Consider the following 22,991-nt stretch of genomic DNA (forward strand, 5'->3'; position numbering starts at 1 on the left):
GTTGATTATAACAGTAACTGGGTTGTACAATTTGGCATTGTGAAAAAGCCGAAGAAAAATAGCTCCCTTTCTCTTTTTCTTCGCGAAACATTCTGTGTTCTGGTTAGCCATGATCAGCAAAACCTTCGGTCGTTTAATAAACCATGGAATTTCGGCATTTGATACTGGACTGACCCAAGTTTTGTATCCATCACGACCCTGCGCCAGCCACAGCCTGGTAGATACAACAAGGGAGCTAAACAACAAGAGGCAGATTGGATTGATTTTCTGGTTTGGCTTAAAACATCACGACCAATGATCGGCGTACTGATATCCTTCACGCCGACACACGCTGGGGCTAGTTACCGATTATTATTGATTTGTAATAATCATAAATAAATATTTATACAGTGATGTCGGTGCTGGTGATGTGGAAGAGCATAGTTCCTTAACACTGTTCCTAAACAGTATACTGTTGTATAATGATAGTGATGATGATGCATGTAGCTTGCAATGCTGTTGATGATTATGATGATGACGACATGTCCTGATTAGAAAGGTAGTTTTAAAGTAGTAGCATTAATGACGACGATGATGATGTGAGATCACCATCATCATCATTCCTTCAGAACAACTACCAGTGTATCAAAATGTCTCGATGGATCGATCATTTCCAAACTAATTAAACAGGCGCGTGATTGAGAGACACACGCAGGACTTACCGAGGTTTATGTGTGATATGACTTTGTCAAATAACTTAACACTTGAATATAGCTGAATGATCACAACATATTTCAGATTCACCTTCAATATGGTCTAAATATAAAGCTTTTCAAGCTATCACGACATTAATAAAACCTGCTTGCTGCTAGCCTGGTGGTGCGTTACATCGTCTTTTTGCATGTATTTGCATTTAATGATAAAGTGTTTTGTAAATTCAAACTAAGTCTTCTTGAGAAAGGTAGTTTTTGCCACACGTGACGTCCGGAGTATGTGTTCTTTCCTTGACCAAGGGCTGACGCTATTGCAGGTTATTGCAACTATGCTTGCACAGGTGACCCCAGGTGGTTTGTAGGATTGCTGTTTTACGCCGCACCCAAGCATTCCAGCGATATGGTGGCGGTCTGTAAGTAATCAAGTCTAGACTACACACTCCCAGTGAGCAACAGCATGAGCATCGATCTCAGCAACTGGAATACGATGATATGTGCCAACCAAGTCAGCGAGTGATCCCGTTAAAAGTCACGACAAGCATGGTTTGCTGATGACCAGTTCTAGTCCGGATCTCTCCATAGTCCTGAAGCATAGTCTATACAGTCTTTTAGTTAATGTGGTTAGTGAGGCGTTAAACAACAAAGACACAAAAAACTATGACAGTATCTTCGTTTCAGGAAGAAAAACGCCTGGACCTACTGGCCTGGTTTCAACTAATGCATGTAATGGGCACTAAGCCAGCCAAAGAAATATTACGTCATTTGTCAAGAATGATCCTTGGCAGCAGCTAGTGATAGGGATGGAGACAGTGACGTCATTCTGCGATAACAAAGGATTGCTGGGAAGTTACAGGATATTCAAGAACTGCGACATGTATAAGAACATGAGACAAGTGGTATTTATGAGTTGATCTTCTGCATAGAATGCTTGAGGTAAAGGACGGCTAACCGGTTAGGCCGGCCAGGATGACTTGGCAGACACATAACCCAAATGTCTAGATCGTTCGATGCTCATGATGTTGACCATTGGATTGCCTGGTGCAGACTCGATTATATACTGTCTTTTTTATAGTATAACTGGAATATTGCTGAGTGCGATGTTAAACACCAATTACACCATGTCCAGATAGTTACTCATGTCTTTGTTCATTACTGAGGGACACGCGCTTGCATTCCCAAAATGCCGATGTCCTGTGTCACTAATTTGGACGCAGAAAAGAGTGAGGCATTGCTTTTTGATAACGTTCGAAATACCTGCCTGCCCGACCCGTACGGCTTATTTTCAACTGCCACATTCTCAAATTCACACGCCCGACGGTCGCGTTAAGATTTAGCCATGTGTACGTAGATATTGCCAGTTGTCAACGCGTGGTGTATGGTGCGTCGTTGACTGGGGAATTAACTCATTAGATGAAGTGAACGTTAACAAAGACGAAGGATAGGTTGAGCTGGTTCCACGTGACATGGCAGGGTATGCATGAGTGGGGTGAGCGGAGTCCAGCTCCAGGGCGTTTCCAACGAGCGATATAATCCTGCCCGCAGCCGTCCCACCACAGACAGTCGGAATACCAGACGCCTTGACAATATAGATGTGAGCATATACACAGTTTTTGACAACAATGGACAGGCGAAGACTCAACAATAGACAGACAGAGAAACAACAGCACTTCCTTATACAGTTGATGTGATGACTGACACAGCCGAGGGGGGTGACCAATACCAATAAAGGCCACAATGTCATATACGGTATTTTAACGACAGTGACAGTATGGCACGGGGTGGATGACAAGACAATGTGCAGTGTCGTAGTGATAAGAATTAACAATGCAGACTAACTAATTACACTCTCACATGACTTGGCCACATACTGTTTGGTCTTTGCAAGTATTTGGACGATGGCTGTAAAAATGAGACGCTATAACAACTTCCTTTAGTCCGTAAAAAATAATTTGTGGGCAAGCATGTATTGGTCAGGGCTAGCAAGTGTTACAGTGAGTGAGTTTAGTTTTACGCCGCACTCAGCAATATTACAGCTGTATGGCGGCGGTCTGTAAATAATCGAGTCTGGACCAGACAATCCAGTGATCAACAACATGAGCATCGATCTGCGCAATTGGGAACCGATGACATGTGTCAACCAAGTCAGCGAGCCTGACCACCCGATCCCGTTAGTCGCCTCTTACGACAAGCTGAGTCGCCTTTTATGGCAAGCATGGGTTGCTGAAGGCCTATTCTACCCCGGGACCTTCACGGATCGCAAGTGTCACATCTAAAAGGCACTGTGATCTGTCTGAATTGTTTCGGAGTTTCAACCCCTTTTGTTTGTGGGAATGTTTTCTGGACAGAGCCTTCACAATAAACCTGCAGCATGCCCGGTAACCTTCACATCCCCCTTGGGACCTTCATGGGCAGAAATAGGCACAAGTACACCATGCCTGAGTTTGAGATAATGGTGATTATTTCTATGAACCGGTAGGTTCTTGAATCCAGAGGATTTGAAATGCACGCTTCATTTGAAAAGCAACGTTTCTGAGAGATTAACCAATGCAGAACATCCTCAGTCTCATTGTTCTTAGTGCTGTCGTGTATTGCAGGGGTTATTCCACAAATCAGTCGCAAAAATTGATACTTTTGGCAGAGATTATCCCAAAATACTTGAAGGGGTTAAGACCAACTTAACGCTAAGGTCGCCTTGTGGAACACTGCCCTGCAGACAATGCACCGGGACTGGACATCGCATCATGAGACATACATTTAGTTCAATTCGATCTTCAAGCAATACTGCCAATGTGGAATGAACACAAGGTAGAACGCGACCGTTAGCTGTGAAACCCTCCAACTGCATGCTCGGTGGGCTAGCCTAGTGGTTAAAGCGTTCGTTCGTCAGGCCGAGGACCCTGGTTCGAGTCCCCACATGAGCACAATGTGTGAAGGCCGTTTCTGGTGTCCCTTGATATTGCTGGAATATGGCAAAAAGAGGCGTAAAACTAAACACCGAGTCTGGTTTACGATTCAACAGTTTGTGTTCATGAATCGCTGCCAAGCAGTGATGAACCAGATGTTCGCGAAACAATGAGCTTATTCTGTACAAACACGTACAAAGGAATCACAGGTTTTTACATGTGAAATATTAAAGACAACATATTTTCAGACTAAAGAAACCTGTATACTGAAATTCATCCCAAAACAGACAGCAGACTAATAAAACTTCATTACATTCATTCATTAAATGCTCACTCGCGTATTTTCTAGTATGCTCCCGATCTATTGTTTTGCTCCCCGTAAGGACTAGCATTTCTCTGATTTTTTTCGCGCTACACTGTGTACTGTACTGTTCGCGCTGTACTGTGTAGAGGTAAAACGCATAATTATGCTCATATTATGTCATCAAAGACGAATATGACAAATTGACATTAGGTGAAAATATCCCCCAAAAGGTGAAAAACAACGCGAAACCTTTACTCGCGTGCGAAAAGAGAAATTCGAATACAGAACCAGTAGACGCCTCTAAACGTACGGTATAGTTGTAATCTGTCGTTAGGTTAGTAGTACGGAAAAATGTTCCGGAATATTCCGGTTCGGCTCCTCACCGCGTAGACGCCTCTCTGTGCCGACGCCCCAGAATACGGCAGTCCACGTGTCATTTCCAACAAGCGCAGCCCCGAGCTCTAATGCCCTACTCGACAACAATGGCGTTGTGAATAATAAATTTAGCGCGCACCTGTATCAAGGTTTACAATCGTTAAGAATGTAAGTACGGTTTTACTTGCCTATTTTGTTGTGGTACAATGTTTTTGTAACCGACGAGCATCTTACAGTAATTATTTTGTTCTCTATTTCAGTGTCCTACCACTAAAACAAAGGGGAAAAGACCAGTTGAAAATGGCGTGGAGTCTCATTTGCATAAAGGCCCAGAAATAACTAAATGTGTGAGCTCTGAAACCTGAAAACCTGTTCGCTGCTGATACTTTTGAAGTGAGACTTTGATATATTCTAAGGAAAGGACAACAAGTGTAGTCTGCAACAATGTTTATCGAAACGCTGGAGTTCACTATTCCAATAGATCTGTGTGACCTATTTTCCACTTTGAAGAAGGGGCCAAGATCAAATCTTGAATTCCCTGCGTCAGTGAACTCATATGGCACAACGCAAGACGCCAGCATTCAAGTGGCGTTAAGATCAAACAAATTGACGTTCAAAGTGGACGGTGTGTCGTCTGATGCAAGCATGATATCAAAGAGTGAGTGTAAAACATTAAAACTGTCCATATTTGATGTGGATCGCACACTAATGCCTCAGGAAAGCTACTATCAAGAAGAAACATCACATTCAGTTTCCATGTCATTTCCTGCCAAAAGATCACGAGACTTTTCTGCTCCAGTGAAATCACCTCCATCAAAGAGCAGTAGAACTACTTATTCAGAGTCCCCTCGGGGAAGTACACCAGTTCAGTATCATAATCAGAACAATTTTCGTACCTCAGAACAATCGCATTCTAGACCTTCAAGTGACTCTCGTGTTAATGTGAAACAAGAACCTGAAGATCCAGATTTAATAGAAATAGAACCAGATCCAGAACCTGACGACATTGTGCCAAAGAAAGAGACTCCATACATGCAAATAGATTATTCCTCAGATGTACCTCATACGCAAACGTCCCAAGCAGCTCTCGATCGACTCTCTCACCCACAATCATCACATTCTCAATCACCCGGTTCTTCATCATCGTCCTTCCATCAAAATGTTCCACATGTGCCAGATTACGCCGAACCCAGTACTAGTCAAGTTCATCATGGTGACCAAAGTGCAGATGACTTTTTAGTGTTTCAAGAACAAGACGATAACGACTGTGATAACGACAATGATGCAGATTTTGACAATGAAGGTAATTATCGATACTTTTTGCTCTCTTTGTCGGAGAGGTTGGTCAATTCCAAGGTAACCATAAGAAAGCAAACACTGAACCTGTTAGGTAGGTTTATTCGTGAGATGAAAAACAGATTTCTGTATGAAAACCCTGGTTTTATTATTATTATTCTGTGCCTGAGAATGGATGATTTTTAATCGTAACCCCCAACCATAAACAGTATTCAGTTGAGGCTTTCTTTTAAATACTGATTTGTCTGTGGCTGAGCAAACAGGTTTCCACTGGTGGAAAAGCTTTGCTGCAGCAGAAAAGGGTGAGGAAAATGCCAAGGTTTCACTTAAAAAGGATCCCTTAGGTGCTCCACTGCTAAAACTATCACATGTCTGTGTTGAGGTATGTGAGGCACAATCCCTTAGTACTAACATTGCTTTGAGCAAGTGCACCCAGTGGCAGGCAGAAAATATATCTTGGATGGGGGTTAGGCATCACTAAATGGCAGGATAATTTAAAAACACGGGAATCATTTGTTTCAATAACATACTTTTTGACCTTTTTCAATCAACAACAGAAGCAGGAAACAACTCCCAAAGTAGTTGGAAATGATTTAGGACATACAGGTTGTGATTTAAAATTTGCATAAATATGTGGGTTTTTTTATAACTTCTGTTATCACTTTTCAAGAAACATATAGCACTTACAACTGCTGTGGTAGTTATTGTCTCTGTGCACTATTGCTGTGACAGTACTATTTGAATATAAATATGCAGTCGGAATCCAGTACAACCAAACTTTAGTTGAAGTTCGCACCATTCTAACTATGCTGTGGTTGAATATTTTTTTTTCTGCAGATAGCATCTTCTTTATATGTGATTGGTAGTTTAAGATTATGTAAACTTTGTAGTTTACGTTGGAATTGACCAACTGATCTGGATTTTGTTCAGTTCTTGAACAGTTACATACGTTGAGAACCAAAACTCATGTTGTTGTTTGAAGATTTTAGAATCTTTTAGAAGATTTTACATCATTATCATGTCTGTGTTATTTTGTCAGTTTCTGGAAGCTCTTACGAACCACATTACTTATTGATGTATTCATCAGTTTAATCCAGTGAACTGCACTAGCTCAGTTTGTTTAGTCTTTCAAGGAAATTACTTTTAAATCAGGTATCAGTAACAGATATAAAAAAAAGAAGCCCTCACAGTTGTCGTTGGTGCAAAGAAGTGATTGCAACACAAACACAAGCTACTGAGGTGCTAAGAAAAAATATTGAGCTAAATTATCCCCCTTTATCTACTGAGTTGTGGCTCTTTGGCAGTAATGAACCTTTGTGACAATTTTGAAAAACATAAGTTTTATCAAATACTGTTTGTTTCATTCGCATTTGATTCATTTGATGAAATTTAATGTGTTGTCAGTTTACAGCTGATTGTGACAGGTTTATTTGAACAAGGACCTATTAATTGGTTAGCAGTTAACATTTAAATTTCAACAGTTACATCCTCGCATTTTAATGTAGATTGTGTATCTGGATCTTCCAAAGCTGCACTGTGCTTCATCTGAAAAGATATAAATGGGTCAAGTTCTCAACATTGTATGGATATTGTTCCAGTACTGATACAAAATGTGTGCACAATATTACCGGCATCATTTCAGTTTTCATGCCAGAAATACCCAGTAAATTCTTTCTTCCTGGTTATAAACGACCCTCAATATACCTTGTACTTGTACTTGTACTTGTTTAAGGAGCTTGAACACATGTATAACAGTTCTGGCCTGAAAGCTTAGCAGTTGGAACTTCACTTGAAATGATGCAACCTGAAACTGAAAAAGAAAGCTACAGAAAGCTTGCACTTAATCTGGTAACAGAATTTTAAAATTCAACATTTCTCTTTGTATTTTTGACAAAAAATCCGGATGTACCAGTTTCATATGAAGGTTTTCAATTGTTGATGCATATTATGAAATGCAGCAAGTAGTGCAGATGAAAGTGACAATGAGTTCATATTTGAAAGGTGCTTCAGAGTTCACAAATAAGTATGTTTAAAGCACACTTGTAACCAGTTTCTTGGAATTACGCTTTGATGCAGCGACATGTCAAATGCTTATATGTGTGATTTACATTGTTGCACGTTGCTGCCTTTCATTTTTTGAATTAGAATTATTTTTGAAATTGTATGATAGTTATCTGATTACAATTTATGTGAATTTTGCACATAAAGTGACTGACAAGATTGATTATGAGTTTTTTTGTCTGAAAGTTCTGGTCGTGTTGACAGATGTTAAGTTAAAAACCAACTCATAAGTACACTAGAATTTCATAATCCATCTTGTCACTTGCCATGTTGACACACCCAGAGCCACAGTACAGCAACGATATGGGCGTGGTTCCCGGCATCACAAGGTAAGTCCACACACAGCTTCCTGACTCAACTGTGGCCTGGGCTAGGACGTCCTGAAGCTCATCAACGATAAACCAGGTCAAGACATGTAAAATACTGCAAAATAAGCCATGTGCCATGGTGAAAGACGTGCCATATTTTGCATAATATTCTCATATAGGCATGATCCAACATGCAACTCATTAGGTTACCTGTGGGATACTAGACACGTCAGACAAGGAATTGATGCATCATTACCACTGAAGTAATAGATTAATCTGTGCATCTCTATAGCATTGTTTATTATGCCAAATATGGTACACTTGTTCCCCGGGTTTTTGGGGAGATATTTGTCTATATTTGATAAATGTTTGAATATTTCATACTTTTGAAGTGCAAAAAAAATCAGTTGATTCTTTCTCATGACAATTTGGGTGTTGCTTCATTCTGAAACTTATTTTGCACATATTTTCCAAGACCTGACAAAAACACTAAGATGTTGCCACGAATACTGTGAATGTAGAATACTTTATTTGAATATATGTCCTATATATCATCCAGGTAAGTATGGATTTGCAAGAAGCTAAAATCTTCATTTTCAAATGAGGGTCCCAAAGTACATCAAAATATTAATCGTTTTTGCAAAACCATACTTCACTGATGATGAAATATTTGTTATTTGCAATCTTCCCAACTTTGCTTGACATTTACCTTGTGCTGTCACATAATATGCTGAATATTGCTGTCGTGCTGAATTGATACAGATCTGATGGACGATTATCTCCCTTGTCTCACTTCAGACAGTGTGTCATATTGTACACAGTGTATTTCATTGAGAGCTCTGTTTCTTGGTGGTCCGATAGTCTCTCCTTTAACTTGTCTTGATGTGCGATGTATAAACATTGGTGGAAATGGAAACTATTTGGGGAGGGGGAACAGGTGTGTGAATAACCAGTGGTAAGCGTGATGAAGTGTATCATGCTTAGATTTATACCGGTATTTGACTATACCACCTTCATGCTGCTGTCGGATGGCTTATGATGAAGTTTGTGATAACTTTAATTGACTGTAGTGTGATGTGTTAATGGCGTCTGTGGAATACTCGTGATTGGTTTAGGAGACGACACAATTGTGGTGTTGCCATGTGATGTAATGGACAGGGTCTTAGAGTCATGGTTCAGTATTTGCATCTAACTCATTCATGTTTAACAAAATGTTAAGAGTATTTGAGGGAATTTTTTTTTTATTCCTGTTGCATTTTGATTGGTTGTCCTTGGCAACTTGGAGTGAAGAATCTTATGGATTTCCTGAATATACTGGAAAAGCATTGTGATGGAAACGGTTACTCCTGTACAGAATATTTTAGATCGCCATGGTATTTGCTTATAGTGGTGGAAAGAAAGTTGAAAAGACAACTGAAAACAGAACTTTATAGTGAACTTTTCCTCTGCACAGGACCCCTCAGAATTGGGACGTCAGGAAGTGAGATGTTTCCAAGGCAACTAGTTACCTCCATTTACCAAGGTGATCAAGCAGAGAGCGTCGCTGATTCTCAAATTGACTGCCATATTTGTGGGATTGTGTTGGGTAGACATGACATGAACAAACACATGGTAGCCCACATGGACAGTGAGAACAGGTGCTTGTTTGAGGATTGTGGAATTCTCTTCAGCAGTGATACTGAATTGCAGGAACACCTAATGGACATTCATAGAAATCAGAGACCACATTTCTGTCCAGGATGTCACAAACAGTTCCACTTTAAGAACAGCCTTCTTGAACATGCAAAAAGATGTAATGAATTTATGAATTTGAAAAATCCAGAAAAGAAGAAAACTGCTCAATGTGAGGAATGTGGAAACATGTTTGCTTCTCGACAGAAAAAGGAAGAACACATTCGCTCTCAGCATAGAGGACTGAAGTTCGCTTGCGTCTGTGGCCAAACATACTCCTATATATCAGGATTAAAAAGGCACATGAAAAACACAGGTCATACGCAACAAGACGACAACTTCAAGATGTCGTGAAATAATGAACCTGAGAAGTTAATGCTGTTTTCTCGTTTACGAGTAGGACATTATTGGGGGGATTTTTGTATTTATGAAGTCGTTTTTACAGCATGCAGGTGATATTTGTGGGCCTGCTTACATTTTGGACATTTGGAGAACCTCTTTGTTGTTAATGTGCCAGTTTCTCTCTGCCATTGTATTTCTAGTTTCTGCGGAAGTTGAAATACAGAAATTAAGATCACTTGTGTGAGAGGTAACATGTCTGTGGTATATGACCTTTGTCAGGCTGTCACGGGCAAAGGACAAGTTGTGAGGAATCTCAGTTTGATTTCGACTTCTGTTCACATCACCAATTTAAATGTTGGCAGTTTTTCTGCAATTCTGCCTTTGACAATGGACTAACATTAGGTTTATCGTTACCTTTTTAGAAATGTTTATCTAAAATTATATAGTCAACTACAAATGGAACCGGCAACAATTCTTAAGGAAGAGGCATTCTGGACATGCCAAATTAACCTTGAAATTAATATTGAGCTAACAATTGTACAGTGCCAAGATCAAGCTCAGCAGCTAGAAGTTGCTTTTTTTCCATGATCATTCCTGTCAATCTCAACAGCTCGTCATATCAATCTTAATTCCTCTGGGATCATATCCTGTAATCTCTAGCTTTTGTAGGCCAATAGTGGGTAGTTGAATACCACTGTTTAGTAAGTCCAAACACTTTGAACATAGTATGATTCTCAGTAAACCAGCTTGCTAAAGGTGTGGACTTTCTGTTGTTTTCAGGTTACCATGGGTATGGAGAAAATGGGGCCAATCAGGTGATAGGATTTTCTGAGTATGGATCATCACAGGAGAGTTTTGCTTCATTCAGTCCGAACACAGATTTAGCTTCAGGGTATCAGAGCTCAAGCAGGTTTTCCTCCAGATCCATTCATCCGAATAGAAAAATGTACCCATGTCCACATTGTGATAAAGTGTTTGGGAAGAGTTGTGGGCGAGACTACCATGTGAAGGCCATTCATGAAAAAATAACATTTAAATGTGTTTGTGGGAAGTCCTACAAGTACAGGACTGCACTGGTGTTTCACCAGAAAACTTGTGCTGGACATTTGTGTCTTGTATAGGTGAAGTCTGCGTGAAGAGCTCAGTTGTCATGGTTCACACTAGTCTTGAAAATTGGTTGAAGGATCACAATTGGTAATTTGGTCACTACCAGCGAGCAATCATCAAACAAATTGGATAACGCCATTTTTCAACTTTTCCTTTTCATCTTGTTGCTGCAGAAAAGTATAACATGTTTTTTGATGTTTACCAACTGCTAAATGTGGCATTTCAGTGAGTGAAGTGACTTTTCTAACAATTTTCAGGCCCTGCCAACTTCTAAGATATGTACAATTGTCAAGTGTTTCAAAACACCAAAACAGATTAAAAAAATTCAAAAGTTGTTTGTGCTGTGTAACGAACAATTGCGATAGATTGCTTGGTCGTGAAGTTACTGCTACCAGTCTTCAATTATTTTAACTAATTGAAACATCACAAGTTTACACTATTTATGTTGAAACTTGGTGAGAAAACTGTATGAGGGCTTGATGTTATGAAACTTCTTGCTCCAATTCTGTTCAGTTTGCTGTTTTCATGATCCCAAAATGTTTACACAGCATGGTGTAACTGTCAAACAACAGTTTGTTTTTCAGTTCCAGACATTCATTGAATTATTTTAAGGGGACATAAATGTTGTCAATGACAGACACATTTTATAACTGTTGTATGGTGAATACATCATTGTTACTGATAGTTTGATAAAACTGCAAATGATAGATATTATTTAAGTTAAATTTTATAAGACAATTTTTATTTTTATTGTCCAAGTTTGGGACAGTGAATGACAGTTTGCCTAGTGTGAATCATACTGTAACCAGGCCATGATTGCTTTGATATGGAAATATTTGGTGTGATATTCCAGCAAAATAATGGTTGAAAAAATGTGATGCAAACTATTTACTGATATACATAGGGAAGATCTAGCATGATTACAAGGGGTTGTACATTTGAAAATTTCTGATAGAAATTCAGTCCTTGCATGAGCATTGATTCAGTATTGAAACGTGACAGACGAAAGAGGTCTTCAGTGTTGGTTTTTTGTTACTTTCAGATTTTCATGGGTATGACACATCATGGGTGGATAGTCCCCATGTGGGAGACAAGCAACATGTATTGCATCCAGTTGAAACAAGTCGTATATCTAAGTCAGAACATATCAACACTTCCTTATATGTTCAGCCATTCCTTCAAAATAGACCTAAACCCTACAGATGTCCCTTATGTGACAAGTCCTTTGTCGATGACTCTGGTTTGTTTTATCATAAGACAGCCGTCCACGACAAAGTGACATTTCAGTGTCTTTGTGGGAAGTCGTACAAATACAAGACAAGTTTGCGTGTACACAGAAAAAAGTGTGCTCAGTACTTGTCTCTTGATCACTAGGGACATTCTTATTAAAGTTCCAGTGGAAGGTCACCTCATGGTTTTACGCTCACCATTGGAGGGCTGTTTGGACTGACAGACCTATTAATTCTTCAAGAATACTGTCCCCTAGTACGTCAAAGACACCTTAAAATGGTTAACATCTTTGCCGCAGTTTATGACTGTTGATTGAATTGATAAATTGATGAGAATATTGCTGGTCAGACTGTGCCAAACACTGTCAACTTGCAGAACATTGAAATAATCATCATCTGTGAACTTGAGCTGATGTCAGGCTTCAGGCATGTGGAAGCTCTAATGTCCAATGCATAATGTAATTAAGATGATATCCTAATCATTATACCAAATGTTTTTGTATGATTCTTGTCGCTGGTAATAAAACTTCCCAGAATTCCATTTTGGCTTTTTTATTACTTTCAGATTACTATGCTTATGGAGGCTCCGATTTGGGATCAGACTTGAACTATCCTGAATCGGGAGTTACAAATCCGACGTCCTCAGACAATTCAGGGGCTCAATACACCGATTATCCATTCAGTGCATCGTCATTTGATCACAATTCAGGCAGGCTGTTTCCATGCCCATATTGCAACAAATCTTTCAAGAAACGGGGTCTTTATTATCATATAAAGGCAATACATCAAAAAATAACTTTTAGCTGTGAGTGTGGAAAGTCATACAAGTACCAAACGGCACTAGCTTTTCATCAGAAGAAATGTCCTTTGTATGGAGTGCAGCAAACATAATGCTGTTCACTGAGTGACAGTTCAGAACACTGACAAGAAGTATGGAGAAAATAACTTATTTGTCAAAATGCTCAGATTTGAATGTTGTCCAAATCTCGGGGATGTGTTTCTCATTTTAATCAGCTGTTATTTGTGACTTTGTCTATTAATCTGTTGTTATGGTCAAGTTAATTTTCATTCCATATTTGAAGTTATTTTCATAGTTTATATATTAACAATAGGATGTTCTGAAAGTAGTGTCAGTGACAGGTTCAGATTGTAGGCAGTGAAGTTCTTTGCACAGAATGCTTCTGATGGTTAACTGGGCAAATGGTATGTTGGGAAGGTTCAAAATGATGCTTTTGTTTCCTCAGAAATTTAATTGTGATAGAGTAGGTTGGGTTGACCTCATCATTGAACACAGTGTTGTCCACTGTTTTCTGTGTGATTCATGCAATGAGCTTCAGTCGTCTTGTGTACTCACCTGTCGTGTATCATGGTCGTGTATCATGTGTACTCGCCTGTCGTGTATCAAATCTTTAAACTTGATTTGTGGAGAATGGAAACACTTCAGAGGCCTGTTTATTAGCTGAGAGCTCTGTTTAACGCTCCTGATGTCTGTCTGTACCTCAGAGACGTATTTGATACTTGTGATGTCTGTTTGATACCTCAGTGATGTGTTTGATACTTCTGATGTCTGTCTAATACCTCAGTGATGTGTTTGATACTTCTGATGTCTGTTTAATACCTCAGCGATGTGTTTGATACTTCAGAAGGTATATTATTTTTTACCAGTAGTACCAGCATTGGTGAATGACCGTCTTTTCTTCTTGTGCACATTGTTATTAGTTGTATCTGTTACATAATCAGGCATCCAGTATAACGCTTGACTAACAGATTACTAACTGCCAACGAGATCCAAGTAAGAAGAGAAACACTCAGTTCTGCGGGGAAGATATTGAGGATTATCCACATTCATAACTGCCTTCCATTTGACAGTTGTCAGAAAAGGGGCCTTTGCATGATGTTTGGTATCGTGTTCATTTCATCATCCAGGGCCCTTATTCTCGAAATGTTCATAGCCCTAAGAATTCTTAACTTAAGCTTAAGATGTTCGTAGGGCTACGAACGTTTCGAGAATAGCTAGCCTGTCCTGCAACCTACATGCGGTGATTTCCAGCGTTTGTTGGAATGTATGCCCACGAACCTTCATTGTTTGAACAACATTCAAATCTCCCAAATCCATCTTGGCTTTTTGTTGCTTTCAGATGTCTGTGTTTATGGAGACTCCGATTCAGGAACTCATAAGAATGTTCCTCCCATGGGAGCTGTTGGGTACTCTCCTCGTTCGAACAGTTCAGTTACTCCAGTAGGCAACGCTCCATCCAAAGATCTCAAATCTTCCAAACTTCACCCATGTCCCCATTGTGAAAAGTTTTTCAAAAGAAGCACCTTGTTCTATCACATTAAAGCTGTGCATGAGAAAGTAACCTACCAGTGTCTTTGTGGGAAGGTGTATAAGCATCAAACAACTCTGGCGTTTCATCAAAAGAAGTGTCATTTTCTGGCTCAGAGATGATATCAACATCATGAAGATCAATAATTTCCCACAGCTTATGTATTTAGTGCCTTGTCGTTTTCAAAATGGACAACTTCAACTGAGATCTGCAGCTGTCGCTCAGTGAGATTAATCATCTTGCTCAGTGTCTCGATAACTTGAAGGAGACATTTAAAATCACATATTCATCTATTATACCAAGCTTGATCTTACAGCAGACTACTGTGTGTTGATGTGTCATGCAGAGAAACCCTCCTGTGGAATTTATGTTGTTTATCCTGGGCGAAAGACATGATATTGTACATATCTTTGAAATGTGTCAGTGTTTCAACAGCTAGCCCCTGAACAATTTAAGATACATTGTGTTGTCCTGTTCAGGAAAATTCAATAAAAGACAATTTTCATTGATGCATAGACAGTTGCCTCTCAGTTCTGTAAGTGATTGGGTCAGAAGTGATACTTACATTTTTTTCTCTTGCCGAAGACTGAATTTGATCCCTTGCATTGGTAAATTGCTTGAAGCCCTTTTCTGGTGTTCTGTTTCCTTATATTGCTGTAAAATAGCTAGAGGCTTTGAAAAGTCATACTTACCCTGAAAAGATGATCACAAACAAAAATTCCTTATAAAGAAACATTTGCTGGCTTGTGTTTTCTTGTCACGCTTGAGCAATTACCAGTGACATCAGTATTTTACTTCTCCTTTCAAGCATTAATTTGAAACAGGGTATTATTATTTTCAAAGCCATGATGCACCAATTTGGCTTTTTGTTGCTTTCAGGTGGCCCAGGTTATGGCATGTCAGAATATCCCCAGTCACAAGGGTATTTTCAGGGTGGACATGGTGATAGGCAATTACTTCCTCGTCCTGACGTGGGCGACATGTATCAGTATGATTCTAGACAGAGAATTACTTCAAGAACAGGGCCAAGCCCCAAACTGTTTCAGTGTCCTCAGTGTAGTAAGTCCTTCAGCAAAAGCTGGGGTCTGAATTATCATATTAAAGCAATACATGAAAATGTAACTTTCTTATGTGAATGTGGGAGAACATACAGGTATCAGACTGCTCTTGCCAGTCATCAGAAGAGATGCCCAGTACACATGGAACATAAGGGTTCTTAGGTGTCTTATATGGGAACAAAGGTTTTCAATGTGTTCGGCATGGACTTCAAGGTCTCTTACATGGGACGCAAGGGTTCCTAGGTGTCTGACATAGGACACTAAGGTTCCTAGGTGTCTGTCATGGGACACAAAGGATCCTAGGTGTCTGACATGGGACATAAGGTTCCTAGGTGTCTGACATTGAATAAATCTGCCAAGGTGTCAAAGTGTCTATAAAGTCTATGTGAAGCATTCATTCACAATAGCGATGAGATGTGGTAAGGAGTAGTCTTTTCACAAACCATCTTAGAGAGAAGTTTATGTTAGGAGGTAAGATTTTTAAATTTATAAAGCAGTCTTTACACACTAAACTAAAGTTCGACAACACATGATGTCAGACTTGAGTTTGAGAGTGTGAACATATCATCAACCTGCCACCAGCACCAATCTCCGAGTTGTCAAACTGTTGTCAAGAAATGTTATCAGTTTCTATTCTCACCAACTTTTCCATCAAACTTTTGGTGTTATCAGACTGACGTTGGACATGTGAAGTGTAGTTCAGAAACAACCAATAGCAGCTAACGAAATTGTCATGTGACTGCACAAATAGATGTGTTCGACGTGTGAAAATTCAAGTTTGACAACATTACAGCATGTCAAACGACTGCGTGTTCATGGCTCAATACACTGATGTTGATTGCACAAAGCAGATGTTTGTCAGGGTCTAATTCCCTCAGATTGATTGCATTGTTTGTGTGATACTGGCCACTCCGAGGTCAGCTGAGTGCTGAATTGCATAATTTGCATTAATACTGTGTAAGTCATAACATGGCATATGTGCTTGAGTCCTACTTTTTACCTGATGCCAGGGTAAAATATGTGAAGAATTGTTTGCATTAAAGCTCTTTTTTGAGAAAGGGTAGATTTTGTAAACATATTCAACTATTTGTCTGTCATTGATTAGAGTGTTTTGTGTTTAACAAGAATGCTGACAGTAAAGATATGTCATTATCAGATTATTTTCTTATGAATAAAACTTAATCAGATCTGTGTTTTTTAGATGATCAATGAGACAGCATATGTGTTCACATGTAGATGCAGATTATCTGGCCTTTACTTATAACATTTGGGTAGCGTAATGGTTAAGGTGTCTGCTCATCGTTCCGAGGACCCGGGTTTGATTTCACATGCAAGTTCTTTGTTTAAAATCATTTCCCTGTTGTGATATTTGTGGAATGTTGCTGAAAGTGGCATAACCACCATATTCACTGACTTATGACATTGTCCATTGACTTATGACATTCTGATGTCCCCGCTGGAATATTGATGAAAGTGATATACCTCGCTCACTCACCCAGATCTGCATGAAACATCTGTATGGAAACAGATTCATTTCTTCTGTGTCGATTTAACGGAAATCATGGCTAATCAATCTTTATTTAACAAAGCGAATAACTAGCACAACGAGCCACTGATAAAATGAGAACATGGAATTTTTTGTTACTTTCAGGTGACCTGCCAAACATCAATTTCCACTCTTCCAAAAATGATGGGTCTTTTATGGGACAATGTTTCCCTATAGCAGACCAAGGCCGAAGTGCAAGGTTCCTTCTCCCACATAGTACTCCTAATTATGCCTCGAATCCCCAGTCAGACAGAGCTCATAGTTTCGTTTGTCCTGAATGTGACAAGACGTTCTCATCCCATGGCTCGAGATTTAATCACATACAGGTTGAACATAAACGGCAGACGTTTCTGTGCGTTTGTGGAAAGAACTACAAATATCGTACATCTCTGATTCCTCATCAGAAGTCATGCAGGATGTACTTAAGTCTGCATGGTAACCACTAGTCAGGATCACAAACCTGGACATAAACTCACAGTTTCTCAGTGGAGTAGCAGTATGGTAGCTTAGTGGTTGCGGTGTTCGCTCTTCATGCCATAGACCTGGGTTCAATTCCCCACATGGGTACAATGTGTGAAGCTCATTTCTGTTGTCCTCTGTCTTGCAGGAACATTATCAGAAGCAGCATTAAATCACTCACTCACTGGCTTGTGTCTCACCCACTCACATATCAAAAGGCATTTGTTTAGTGCCTATTGCTCAAGGAAGAAAGCTATTGTTTCTCGTTGAACTTTGGTAAAGTGGAGTGAAAATAGAATGAGCTGTAACAATCCATTGTTTGACAACTTGGCTAAAAGCAGTTATCACAGTGTTATTATTCATCAGAATCACATTAAAAATTCTGAAGTCTTCAGTCGTCATTTGCGGATGTGGGAGCTTAACTTTGTTTCATCATCACATCTTGGTTAGGGCATATCTATTTCTTGGCACCTTGGGTTGGTTGATTAGTCTAGTGGTCAAAGCGTTCGTTCTACCCAGGATTGATTTTGCACATGGATACAATTTGTGAAACCGATTTCTTACGTCGCATGCCTTGATATTGCTGGGATATCAAGAGGGAACATATCTTCATTCTTTGCAAGGGGCGGTGGAGTAGCCAAAGTGTCTACTCATCATATGGAATATCTGGTTCGCTTCTCACATAATTACTATGTGTCAAACCCATTTCTGGTGTGCCCCGACTGACATTCCTGGAATAAAAGCAACATTAAACCATATGTATTGTTGACCCACTGCAAATACACCATAGGAATTTTGTATTAGACACGTTTCATTCACTGGGAATACTCGGTCATCGAAAAAGTCCCATTGCCATGAGCCAGCGACAAGTCATTTCAGGCAATCAAGTAATGGTATCTTACTTGTCCGTGGGTTACTAGGCAATTTCTACTTACAGTTTCAAACTGCAAATAAATATTTGATCTCATTTCATATCTGTTATTAAGTTTCACAATGATACTAAAGTAGAGTTATCTTCCTTTGCCATTCATAACTTCTCAAATACATAATCCTCTAAACATTAACGTCAAGTACCATGTTGATTTATTCATAATTACATCATCATGATTGTAATACCCTAATACTATTTGGAACTCCCAGCTACAGTGTCTTCTACCTTGAGTGAGACTTGCATCCAACATTGAGTATTGGCCTCTTCAACAATGATTCATGTACGGGAATGTATTGCAGAATATGTTACACAAGATTGTTTTACGGACTTACACAACAAACTGCACCTGCACAATTTTTACAGCCATATGGAGGAACATTTTCCAGGATCTCAAAATGATGACAGCACACTAAGATAGAGAAATGGTCACAAGTAGGAAAATTTTATTTTGTTTTGTTTTCCTTTGTTTTTGCAGCATAAAACCATACTTACTCCAAAAGTAGTGCGTGATAATCGATACTTTAACTCAGGGAATACTTGAAATACAACTATGAGATTAAGTAGTAAAGCAACCTGAAGAGATTACGGGAATTTCCCATGCTGCTTTGACATTTCTTCAAACTCAAACCCCCTTTTCTATGAAATGACACTAAAAGTTGGTTTTCCACCCCAGACCACTGAGATTAGCTCTTTCTGTTTACAGGCTATGGTTTCTGGAGGTCTCAGGGTGAAGCACATTCAGATCAACCATCTCTAGGAATGAACTCAAATGCCGACTTTTACGATCCACATTTACAAGATATTGTTCAGATTCCATCATTTAACCAAAGAGGTCCAAAGGGGTTGAATGTTTCAGGGGAACAGCGACCCCGGCCCTATCCTTGTCCTCATTGTGGGAAAATGTTCTCCAATTCCAATGGACGGATGTACCATGTCAAAGCTATCCATGAGAAAGTCAGTCTGTCATGTATTTGTGGCAAGGTGTACAATTATAGGCCAGCCTTGCTTAGACATCAGAAAACTTGTGCGCTGTTGCATTGCAATGATAAAGTGAACTGAATCAGTGAATAGTTCACTTTAACTCTTGTTATGCTTGTCAGAGTGAGGTCCACATGATTTGGATGATTACTTGAGGCATGTCCAGTTGGGTCCAGTATTTTCTGCCATGCACATTAACATGTCAGTAGTTTTCAGGATGACATTGCACACCTTTGCCAGGGTACATTAACAAATACCAGACGTGTGTTTGTCTTTCTCTTTGATCTTTTCTGCTTATTTGGAAACAAATGTTTTCCAAATTTGAAATATTTGACTTCAGCCGTTATTAAAAAGGATGTGATATATTCACTACAGACCTGGATTTTTGCTGCTTTCAGGTTGCCATGGTTACCGACCGAGCCAGGCCTATGATCAAGATTACTGTCCATACAATGATAACAGTACAACAGACAATGATAGTTTCTACACAACTGACTCCAACACATTAATATTCCAACATCCTCAAAATGCTCACTCCTTGCCTCAAGGACCTTCTGTAGCATCTGTTCCACCAGCTTATCCTTGCGCATCATGTAATAAGGTGTTTGCCAGTGCAGGAGCTCGGCACAACCATGTGTCAGCTATCCACAATAAAGTCAAGTTTGAGTGCATCTGTGGGAAAGTGTACATTTATAGGCAAGGCCTGATTAGTCATAAGAAAACCTGCCCCCTGTGTGTTGGAATTTGAGAAATTGACTCAACCCAGACTTTATAGGTTATACTGCATGTCATCTCTTTAAAGAGACACTCTTTAAAGACTGATGTGTTGCTATCATATCATCATTCCAGGTGCCTTAAAAGCAAAAGTGTAAAAACCAAGTACATCAAATCTTGCACTGTTATTGCCAACTTGACACCATTGACAATGACGTAATGTCAGTGATTCATTTAACATCATCAAAGACACTGATTTTCTTCCATAAGGTCCCAAGGATGTTTCGTGAAAGGAATTTTGTAAATGATATGGCTGTCCTATCAAACGTCATAGAGCTTTTGTATTGTGTGAATGTTTGGTGTGTCATCACTGCCTGGTCTGTAGTCCATTTCCATGATTTTCACGACTGTTTTGCCCTTCACACTGAACAGAAGTATTTCAAGGAATAATCACAAGTGGTTGTTCTGTTGCATGGATGTTGTGTATCTCCTGCAAAATTTTAAAAACTTTTAGTTTGAGAGTGTAAGTGGACCTTGTCCAGCTTTGTCCAGACAATCTTCAATCTGTGGTAGCAGCATAGTAGACATTGTTTAAGACTGAATCAGACGGATTGCACCATCACCCTCTAAGATGCAGCTGTGTCACTGAACACGGGCCAAGTTGTCCTTATATTCTTTCCTTTAGAAGATATTGTGAAATCAACTGGAACCTAGTTCTCTTGTCCCCTCAGGATGTTATGGTGGCACTACTGATGATAATCCTAAGTGGTGTAGTCAATACTAAGAACAGCAAAATCTAGATAGAGGTGTTAACACTCCCAGCATACTCACTTCCTCAGCCTCCAGGCACATCCCTTGTCCCCAGTGTGAGAAGGCTTTCTCCAACTATCAGCCTGATGGCGTCATATTGCTGATTTACATGAGAAGGTTATTTATCTTTGTGAATATGGGAAGGTCTGTAGCTACGGACAGCGCTGGCTTTATTTGAAACACAATTGTTACCTGCACAAATCCATTCAGGGCCGCTTGTGTTTCAGAGCAGCATTCAAGTGTTTGCTTGTCATGCTGAAAACACAAGCTTGATTCCCCATATTGGTACAAAGTGTGAAGTTCTGGTCTCCTACACTCATTACTGGAATACATTTATTGCTTGAAAGGTGTTCAACTCAGACTTTCTCTCCCCCAGTCGGGAGAAAACCTCAGCTTGAAAAATCTGGGGAGAATGATAAACATGCCCATGACATTGTTTGCTCTGTCTTCTTTGGGGAAGAGTACATTGTTTGCTCTGTCTTCTTTGGGGAAGAGTTTTGTTACCTTATATGTTTTGCACATGTGACTTGAAATTTGATCATCTGCTTGGTTTTTGTTGACTTGTAAATTTTATGTACAAATGACTGTACTCAGTATTGTTTTGTCACAAAGTGTTCCTGCTGAAGGGGTTGCACATGAGTCATACTGACTTGTTAATGAAATAAACTGAGGAAATGGACCCAGATATTGGTTTGTTGTCAAATTTAAGAAGCAGTTTACATGGACTTGAAGTAGTTTAAAACATCTTAGGAGAGTGCATGCGTGTGTGCGATTTGAATTTCAATGAAATATTTGTTGTTTTAATTGGGTTCAGGGAAAAACAGAATTACTTTTAGAACATTTTCTTTGTCCTTTCAGGGATCTTTGCTGGCATCTTCGATCAGCAGGCTCTTCTGATGCCTAAAGGAAAAAGCCCCTTTTCAGACATGTCCCTTGACAGAAATTTCATTAAGTCTCTCTCTCGAGCCAATCATTTGCCATCTGCTGGAAACTTCCCTTGCCCCCAGTGCGACAAAGTATTCTCTGGTTCAGGCACCAGATGGCGACATATAGCGGCAAAGCACAAAAATGTTACCTACTCGTGTGTGTGTGGTAAAGTTTACAGCTACGGACACAATTTACTGGCACACCAGAAACTCTGTACTGTTCACCAGGCATCGCTGTCACAATAAGCCACAAGTCTTGGCCAGGGTCCTTCCATGTTGGACATCTGTAGCTTCATTGACACTTTTTATGCTAATCAATTTTTTTTGTTACATAAGATGGTAACAGATGCTTTTGTCCATGGATTTTACTGAAGCCACATGTAGAAATTGAAGGATGTTTTAGAACGAAGATATATCAGTGGTGTGATAATTAAGGTTATTACATTCCTTGTTTAAGAATGCCATCATTCCTATCAACAGCTTTGGAAATATAATTATTAAGGAAAATAGTATATTTTTACAAGTGTGTAATAAGGCTGTTACACTCACATATTTTATGATTCGAACCATAGCCTTTCATGAATTCAATTTGATATCCATGGTCGCCAGAACCGAGTATGAATGAATATTTACATTTTTCAATGGAGCATGTTCTTCTTGAGCCCTTATGTCCTTTTTCAAAGTGAGACATGCAAGTGTGGAGAATGTACTAGGATTGCAGTAGTGAAAGTAATGTTAATTTGCCATGGCTGAACATGATAACTAATAGTCTTTACGTGCCGCATTTGAGTGTCATGTCAGATCACTGGTTATTACTCCGACAGAATAACACTGTCAACATGAGTATTCCATGGTGTGCATCAATCATTTTACTAAACTATTGTATTTGTGAATAATTATTCATATTCATTACCCAATATTTGTGATACATATCATATTCGCCTCCTAGTGTGT

General features: G+C 39.4%; 1 protein-coding gene across 29 annotated transcripts in view; it reads left to right on the forward strand.

Moving 5' to 3' along the window:
• The first annotated feature begins 4,260 nt into the window (after positions 1 to 4,260).
• Positions 4,261 to 22,991, forward strand: part of LOC137281723 (zinc finger and SCAN domain-containing protein 26-like) — an 88,690-nt gene continuing 69,959 nt past the window's right edge. For 21 of the 29 annotated variants that reach the window (XM_067813239.1, XM_067813254.1, XM_067813247.1 and 18 more), the window contains exons 1-2: positions 4,261 to 4,442; positions 4,535 to 5,577. In XM_067813239.1, the coding sequence (XP_067669340.1) occupies positions 4,719 to 5,577 (859 nt within the window). In that variant the 5' untranslated portion in view covers positions 4,261 to 4,442; positions 4,535 to 4,718. Of the gene's footprint in view, positions 4,443 to 4,534; positions 5,578 to 9,392; positions 12,830 to 14,426; positions 15,316 to 17,324; positions 17,797 to 19,312; positions 21,791 to 21,969; positions 22,417 to 22,991 lie in introns of those variants that run through there. The other 8 variants (XM_067813259.1, XM_067813246.1, XM_067813249.1 and 5 more) reach the window with 8 other exon arrangements.

The sequence above is a fragment of the Haliotis asinina genome, chromosome 4 (assembly GCF_037392515.1).
Source record: "Haliotis asinina isolate JCU_RB_2024 chromosome 4, JCU_Hal_asi_v2, whole genome shotgun sequence".
NCBI lineage: Eukaryota > Metazoa > Mollusca > Gastropoda > Lepetellida > Haliotidae > Haliotis > Haliotis asinina.